The sequence below is a fragment of the Hypomesus nipponensis genome, chromosome 22 (genome assembly GCF_054491055.1).
Source record: "Hypomesus nipponensis isolate SF chromosome 22, ASM5449105v1, whole genome shotgun sequence".
In the NCBI taxonomy this organism is placed as follows: Eukaryota; Metazoa; Chordata; class Actinopteri; order Osmeriformes; family Osmeridae; genus Hypomesus; species Hypomesus nipponensis.
The window spans coordinates 13,916,232-13,925,531 of NC_140382.1; the positions used below are offsets into that span (position 1 = coordinate 13,916,232).

Below are 9,300 nucleotides of genomic sequence, written 5' to 3' on the forward strand. Positions count from 1 at the left end.
AGGATTAGCACACTTTTCTTTGAGACTTAGTTACAACCCTCTGTCTTGACAATTAATCATATACCAAGACAAAAGAAAAGACCTTTAAATTTACGTAAATAACTACAAAAATTGTGTTTAATGATTCAAACAAATACACTTTACTGTATGTTCATTGTGTGTTTTTTTACAGTAGTATCGAAGATTACCTTGTGAGAAGACTTTGATGCTGTCATTTCCGAGGGCGCTGTTCATAATGAAGCCATGCAGCGGGGCCTCTGACACCGTGTACTTCAGCACCTTGTTGGCGCTGTCTCTGTCCTCAGCCTTCAGGGCCTTGCTGGTGATCAGGAAACCCAAGTGGCCTGTGTGCAGGACCCTGAGCGAAGCAGCTGCTTTGTTAACAAGGATCTGGGGGACTCCGTTGTCCACCGTGTTGATGTGAATGGTCATCATCTGGGGTTTGCGTGTCTCGTAAACTGTGTCGGGGAAGACGTAGAAGTCGGAGTGTGTTCCGTCTGTGACGGTGAAGGAGAAGCTGTCCTCATTGGTTTCGGTGCTGTCGTGCTTATACGTGATGAGATTTTCATTCAGGTCCTGCTTGGTGAAGGAAGTGATTGGCTGTGTGTTGTTGTAGAGCAGTTGGCCATGCACCGGCACCTGAGTGATCACAAAGCGCAGCAGGTTGTCTGGGGTGTCGCGATCCTCCACGGTCAACTCAAACGGAGTGATGAGCTTGGTCTCTCCCTCCGCCACTATCAGCTGGCTGATGGTCAGGACGGGTTTCTTGTTGTCCACATCCGTGATGGACACTCTGAAGGTGCGGAACACAGGGTTGTAGCCGTCCGTCACCTCAAACTCAAAGCTGTCCATCTTCATCTCATCATCTGAGGTGTGGATGTAGTAAACCTTGTTGCCGGCAAGCTGCAGCTGGGTGAAAGTGGAAATAGGAACGCCTGGAAAGTCGGTGCACTCCAGATGACCTCGGCTAGGGGCGCGTGTGATGCTAAAGCTTAGGAACTCATCAGGACTGTTGATATCAGTGGTGCTTAGCAGGTCAGTGGTCAGAGTCACTTTGCCTCCTTCTTTCAGGGTGACACCTTTGTTGATGACATCTGGGAAGACCATGTCCATACTTCCAATGTTTATATAAAAGTAACGGTCAATAAGAGGGTTGATCCCATCGGTGACATCGAATTTCAGCAAGTCACGGACTCCTTCCTGGCCGGTGTGGACGTATTGGATTAGCTGTTTGTCGACGTCATCTTGAGTGAAGTTCATTTCAATGGTGATGTTGCCCAGAACATCCCCATGCTTGGTGATGCGTTGAAGGTAACCTTGGCTAGGGCCATAGCGCACAACATACGTCAGCTCTTTATCCTCAGAATCCAGATCGGTGGCTTTTAAAACGTTGTTATTGATTATTTTGGTTTCTCCAATCTCCACCTCTAATCCGTCGTTTATAGCCATTCTGGGTGTCTCGTCGTCAACGGGAATGACCATGATGAGAACCTTTTTCTCTACGGTGTGTTTCCCATCGAAGAGCCTTACCACAAAACTGTCCTCTTTGGTCTCTGAGTCATCGTGTTCATAGACAATGTTGGACGCCTCCTTGATCTGGTCCAGGGAAAACTTGGTCACAGGGATGGTGCCCGTGCCAAGCTGTTGGACGACACTGCCATGCTTGGGGTTTGTGATGATCTCAAAGTCCAGGTCGTCAAGCGGAATGTCCGCATCGGCTGCGTTCAGGATGGGTGTGTCGATGACCAGACTCATGCCCTCCATGACCACAAACTCGCGGACGAAAATCTCCGGTTTTTCGTCATTGGCTGGGATGATGACGATGGGGAAGAAGTGGCGTTCGGAGAAATTGATGCCATCCGAACAGCGGAAGGTGAATCGGTCCTCCACAGGCTCCACGCCCTTGTGGATGCTCTGGACATAGTAGATGTGTCCGAGGCCGATATCTTTGATGCTGAAGGCAGTGATGGCGGTCCCCGACCTGGACTTCTCTGACCCTGGGGCTGGGGAGATGTTCTCCACGTAGCCTGACGTCGACTGAACGATGATGGTGCAGAGGATGTCATTGTTATCCGTGTCGATGTCCTCTGCCTGAATGTGCTGTGGCGTGATGACGTTCTTCTCCCCTTCCAAGACCACAAACTGCCCCCCCACGCTGACTATGGGTGGAATGCTGTCCATCGGGAGGATGGTAACTTGAACCCGGACACCTTGGACCTTGTTGCCCCCGACGACCCACTCATCCGACATATCGGAGATGGTGAGGTTGAAGGAGTCGTGCTCTTTGATGGGCCCGACTTCCCCGCTCGTGTGTGCGTACACAACCACTCCGTTGATGATGTCCTGTTGCGTGAACCTCTCCGAGGGGGCTCCGTTGACCAGGATCTCGCCGAGTTTGGGGGGCTCCTCTACGATGAAGGTGAGCATGAGGTCGTCAGTGTCTTCATCCCGTCCCTGGATGACGTTGCTGGTGATCTCCGTCGCCCCGTTCTCCAGCACGTCGATGTGGGCTCCGAGCAGGCCTGCGGGGAGCATGATGGTGGGGGTCTCGTCATCCACGGGGCTAATGGAGATCTTGATGATGATGGGCACCTCGTGGAAGCCATCGCTGCAGTCCACCTTGATGATGTCACTGAGGGATTCTTCTCCGCTGTGGATGTAGGCCAGACGGCCGTTTTCAACATCCTCCAGATTGAATGTCTCACCGTTGGACATGTCTATACCTAAATACTGCAGCTGCCCATAGCGGGGAATCAGAGTCACAGTGAACAGGATATTTTCATCATCTGTATCCTTGTCCGTGGCAAACAGCTCCTTCCTAGTGATGATGTATGTGCTTCTCTCCAAGACAGTAAAACCTGTGTTGGTTATAAGAGGGGGTTTGTTGTCCACTGGCTGTAAGAAAATAGTGAATAGTCCATCTACTGAATTACCAGCAGTGTCCTCCACAATGAATGTAAACTGAGCAACTTTTGGAGTGATGCCCAGTTCTTGATCTGGGGGTTTGTAAGCCACTTTATGGTGGTTGACCTGAGCTTGTGTGAACTCGGTGACGACAGTGCCAGGGTTGTCAGTCAGAACAATGTCTCCCAGGAGGGTCGGGTTGTTGTCATCCGTGTCAGTGGGGGACTTAATGATTGTGTATCTTAGATCCCTGTCATCTGAATCCAGATCGGTGTAACGCAAAAACTTCTTGCTGAAATACGTCAGTTCATACTCCTTCACTGTCATGTGAAGTGTGGTGCCTGTGTAAAGCTCTGGGGGGATGTCATCCACAGGTTGGATCTTGATGGTGAACGAGTGCTCCCCTGACTGGTTAGGGGGGTCGTTGTCATCTTGAACACGGAAGATTAACTGGTCGATCACGATGGTGGTACTGTGGGGTCCGATGTGGCGATAAAAGAGCTTACCGTCCATGATGTCCTGCTGAAACCACTCTACCACCACCTGTTCAAACATCTCATCTGTCTCACTGAACGTCCAGGCTGAGGGGTCAGAGGGCGGCTCCACTTGTCTGAGCAGCATCTCCCCCACCGTGGAATAGGGGACCTCTAAAATAAACTTAATGGTGGAGTCCTCAGAATCAATGTCTGTGGCACTTAGAATAAAGGGGGAGAGCTGCATGATTTCGTTCTTGAAAAGCACCAGGCCAGTGTTAGCGTTGACGATAGGGGGTTCGTCATCTGTAGGGGCGATGGTGATGGGGAAAAGAAACTCCACCTCATTGTTACCGTCAGTCATTCTGAAAATGATGTTGTCGCTGTAGGTGTCGCTGCCGTCGTGTTGGTACACCACGATGCCGGCATCTAAATCAGCAGGCGTGAAGAATTTCCTGCGAGAGCCCAGCACCGTCAGCTCGCCGTGTTTCAATCCGTCGACGACTGTTATTTTCACATCATCCAGGTTATCCTCGTCACTGATCTCTAGATTTTGAGAGCTGGACAGAGCCCGGGATTGGCCCTCAAACAAAAGCTGTCCTGTGTTTTTGGTTGCTACGGGTGCCATGGTATTCATTGGCTTCACCACAATCATAAAAGCAAAAGTGTCAGACACTGCACCCTCCGTATCTACAATTTCAAACTCCAGCTGGAAAATCCTCTCTTCGTTTGAGTCCTCTGAGGGGGGCTTATAGGCTATTTTCAGATCTTTAATGTCTCTCTGATAAAAAGAAGTGATAGGCAGATTCTGATCGTCTGTGCTGATTAGGTAGCCCTGCTGATAGCCTAAAGGTGAAGTTATGTTAAAGATTAAATTATCTGGATCTGATTCAACATCCTCGGCAGCCAGCATATCACTTGTAATAGCTGTCATCACAAACTGATCAATCTCCATCATCATCATAGCTACAAAGCTAGGCTTGGGAGAAGTGTTTTCTGTGCCCTCTTTGATTCTAATCATAATCTGGAAATGCTCCTGCAAGATAATGTTGCCTTCATTGTCCTGTAGCTCTGCCATCATAGGAATAAAGTCTCTGTTAGGTGAGTTGGTGGTGGCTGTGTGCTTGTAGCGAATGCCTTGCTTAAGAAACTCATCACAGTCTACCATCTGGCCATTGATGGAATTACTCAAAAGGGTGCCATACCTGGGGAGACCTCCTGCGCCGACCAGAGTTGTGACCTTACACTTAGTGACCCCGTCCTCAAAGGAGAACTCAAGGCCCTTTTTGTCAATAGGGTTGCTGGTGCTGTGAAGCTTGTCCACTACGAGAGGTATGTTGCGGGTGAGGATCTCCAGCTGCTGGAAGACCACCTCCACCTCCAGCATGAAGGGGATGACCACAGTGTCCGTGTGGGAGTCGTAGCGCAACTGAAGCTTCACCCGGTCCTTGCTGGGACTCCGAGAACCAAAGTGAGTGTATTTCACCTCCTCAGGCCCGAACGAACAGGGAAACTTCTTAGGACTTAGCATTCCCGGTTTCTGGGCCAGTGGGTCATTGTCCAGAACAGTGATGTGGCAGCGGTCCCCGGGCTGCACATCAGTGACCAGGTCATTAACAGGGTCCAAATACACAGACCTCCCAAAGGGAACCCTGATTCCGTTGTTGGCTACGATGATGTCATCGGCGTTAGGTCCAGTTTGGTGTTTATAGAGAAAAGCAGCGTCAAAAGGCTCTGCATCCACTGAGGCAAAGCAAAAGCCCACAGTAAAAAACACTGAGAGGCATTTCAAGAGTGCCTGAGCTCTACAAAGTCTTGTCCTTTGCAGACAACCAGCCATATCCAGTGCTAGTTGCCCAGCAACTATGTTGCAAAATGTCAGAAATAAATATTTCAAGTAGTCTCCCCACAGAAGAAAAAACAAAAATGTAGAGAAAGAATGAGAAGAACTCTTGTGTGATTCTTTCCTCTCCCTTTGTGTTCACACACACTCACCCAGGACAAGTGTAGACAGTCCTGTGGGGCTGTGCAGGTAATACTGAAACAGTAGACAGTAAGACCTAGACCCCTCCCACTAGCCACTCAGACAGCATGCCTCCTGCCCCCACAGCTAATTTAAGAAAGCACATTGGACGGCCTCTTAAACTATGCCTGCCTATCCCCTCCCAGCTTCCGTATTATGTGCCCTGTCATAAACTACCTACCCCACTCTCCCCTTTCTCTTAGTAATCTTTGTGCAACAACAGAAAAGAAAGCTGTGCCCTTGATTTAAAAATCTTGAAACAAATTCAAATACTTCAGATAAAGTACTGCACACTTGTGTTTGTTTCAGAAAAGTGTACATGTTTTAGGATAAAGTTACTGTTACAGGAATTTAATTTGATTCGGTTTTGTTTACTTTTCCTTCAAGGACATTGCAGAGCACTGCTAACATTACTCAAATGATGTCTAAACGTTTTTGACATGAACACACAATTAGTATAGCCTTTCATTTGTGGATTTGCTGTTTTAAGCATTGTATATAGACATTGACAGTTTTACAGCATAGGTTTGGTTGATTTTATTAATTAAAATAAATATATTTTAAACAGGATCTTTGCAAGCAGGATGGTATGGAATGCTGACTATGGTGCCCTCTAATGGATAACATGGTGAACAAGATAAGCTTTCTATGAACAACATTTTCAATATTGCCCCAAAAGAAATACCAAGGCAATGAGGCAACCACACAGTTTTAAATAATATCAGACATATTGATATGCACATATTGACATATTTATCAATATGACCAAGAAGCCCAAGTGGCCGACACACAGGAACATTTATCACATGACATCAGGGATCCAAAACGATCCTATGTGCCAGGTCTCACTATCTGCCCCTTCGCTTTTCAGCTGCTTTGAAGTGAGCTCTGTGCCATGAGGTACCATAAGAGACTATGCTGGTAATTTCACAGAGCGCTTCACAGGAACAGAGTAGTCTTTCAAGGTGCTTGATGTGGTCGGTGCTAATGAACCGTGAACCCTCTCTCTTATCAAATTCCCATCAGTGAGTCTCCTGGCCCAAGGTCAAGCCTGACATCTCTCATACCAGTCCTCCAACACAAGCCGGAGTACAGGGGCATCCTGTTCGTACAGAGCAGTAGCAATGTCTCCATAGCCCTGCCATTACAGCTGTCATTTCAGCTGCAGGTTCTTCAGCAGCTATTCTCTAAAGGTTATACAGTATTTATCTATTTATTTTCTGCGATCATTTATTAGACTTTAAGGAATTGTTAGACACTTTGAATACCTCTCTCATATGGATGTCCTGTATTTAATAGTGAACACTTCATTGATACACAGGGTTTTTTTGAACATCTCATGGTAGAAATGGTTACGTGAACAAAATGTATCAAATAAACTAACTAACACCGGGCCTTGTCAGCGTCTAGACTTTCATTCATCGCTAACCACCCAGTGACCTGCCGGACGTGGTCCTGTAAAGGTTTACAGCCTGTTCACGGAGGCAGTGCCCTTTAGGGTCACGTCAGTGGGACGCCTCGGCACTGGAGACTCCCTCGGTCACACACAGGGCGCCCGACACCTGGCATCAGTTGGCAGGACAGGTGGGTTCCCCCTCTCCAGTCCCCCACCGCCCTTTGCCTTTTAACACAACAATTCTGTTGCAGAAAGACTGCAGAAAATGCCTCTACTGAGAGAATGACCGTTCTCTCATAAAGCCTTAACAGTTCTATAGTAGGTACTGTATATTATTTTGTTTTCTTTTCGTCCTGTGCAGGATGTGGCCTCAATTTCAGTGACCTATAGTACCAAACTTGGTAGGCCGTGGTAGCGCATTAATAATCCCATGATGACCTTTTCTATAAATTATTCCTAGAAAGTCCAAATATATCCCTTGCGGTGGGCTGTCACTGGGCTTCAGATCAGATTTACACCCACACAGGATGGAAATCCCCTCTGGACAAGATGTAAATGTGCTCATCCGATGATGAGACACATGATCTAGGCATCCATGATTCAAGCGGCAGCCATGTTGTCAGCAGCTAACAGCAATGCCAATTTGTCAACAAATTTATATTAATGTTGTTGTGAAGCCTAGAATATTTGAACCGTTATTGGAAGACAGTATGAGAGATGCTTCTAGTGACACAGCATGACACGTAACAAATTGAGCAATCAAATTTTGGATGCAGTGAGAATGCATATTGGGTATGGTGCACAAGGTCACGCCAAGATAAAAATACTTAGTGGCCTTTTATGGAACAGCGTATGAGAAAGACGACATGCTAAAGATGCTTGAAGTGCTTTTTTATTTTTGATACACACAAGACACCTTTTCTGCCTACAAAAATATGTTTATTTAGAGCACATAGTCCCTGGACAACATTGATATGCATATTATTTTCAATAACTGTACATTCCACTCAATGTCTCATTCAACAGTCATCCTCAACATCCAGTCACCCTATGTAATACTGTAGGTCATCCCCAGGAATACAGTACATCACTCCAGCAGTTGTCATTTGATCACTTTTTGATGAAGTGCCCATAATCTACAAATGTCTTTAATGCACAGGGGAACTATTGTGCATGAATTCTTTGTATCAAGGGGGATAAGTATAAGGATGGCACTGAACAAGGCCTGGGAGTGAGGAGTGGGAGATAGGCGTGAACCTGATGCCCTCAATAGCCCCGGTAAAAATAAAAGGCCTCTGTGTTTACTGGAGATGATGATGCACTTCAGACAACACCGCGCGGCACTTAGCAACCTACTTGTGACGAGCTTCGCTTAGCATGGATCAAATACCCAGGATGCCACGGGGCGCTGGGAAGTTCGGCTCTCGTCTTTTCATTTCAGCCCTTAACTAAGTCAGGTCCCTCCTTGTCCTACTGGTTGGGAAGAAAGCGGGGGCATGTACGAAAGGTCATATCTATAAAAACAAACCAAACAAGCGTTTTATACTACAGATCAACACTTGAATATTCCCCTCACCTTTTTTCTAGGGTTCATATGCATTATGTTGCCTCCAAGATCTCCACTGACGAACCATACATTCATTTATGGCATGGCATTCTGTGAGGTTTCCCTCCGTTGGGAGATGTTGTTAATTATGGCCCTGCGTAAACAGAGACTGAGGTTGGGTAGAGGCCAGGGCATTCAGGTTCCACTTCCCAGTTTCCTCTCCTCGTCCTGGGGACTAGCTCATGATGACAGCAGCTCTTAATGACCCATGATGAATGGAAAACAAAGACAGAATGGATTCAACCCCATCTCTCTGGAAGAGAGTGTGACACACTCTTTGCTTTGACAACATTTGTTCATTCCATCAAAGTGATTTGACATTGAAACGGAATCTCACATGGCATGGATTAAAAAAATGGTCTCAATTGTTTTTGTTCAGTTTTTGTTTTATGCCATTATTTAAGCAGGTCACCTAAAATCTAACACCTCTAATTCTTGGTCATAATATGGGAATCTTTTTCTTTTTTATATGTTTATGGGCATTCACAATGCAAATGACAATGCACTATATCATTTTGTGGTCAGGTCTTGCAGGTAGCGGCAGTATTCAACATGTTCAAACTGAGTATACACAAATGAGTTGTGGTGGTGATCATTCCTGGCATTCTTAACATGTCCGTAACGTTTATCACTCTTGAACATCTCATAACCCTGCATCCTACCCACGGCGATGTTGATATATGGCCAAGTCCAGCTGTGCAGGGCAGTTTGTGAATGTGCATCCATGTCCAGAAATGAGCAAGTGTGTGTGTAGTTGTTTCTATGGAAAACAGTCACTTTACTAGACAGTCGCACATGCTGCATCAAAGCCAACTTGCTAACGGACGACAAATTATCATGTCAATACTCTTGTCACTGACTGTAATAGAATCTCAACATTTTTGCATTCAACTGAACA

At 46.5% G+C, this 9,300-nt stretch overlaps 1 protein-coding gene across 1 annotated transcript in view; it reads right to left on the reverse strand.

The window, feature by feature from the left end:
* frem3 (Fras1 related extracellular matrix 3) overlaps positions 1-5,349 on the reverse strand; it is a 33,918-nt gene extending 28,569 nt beyond the window's left edge. Inside the window, exon 1 of the mRNA XM_084687216.1 lies at positions 189-5,349. Coding sequence (XP_084543342.1) covers positions 189-5,217 — 5,029 coding nt within the window. The 5' untranslated portion in view covers positions 5,218-5,349. The remainder of the gene's footprint in view (positions 1-188) is intronic.
* Between the last annotated feature and the right edge of the window lie 3,951 nt (positions 5,350-9,300).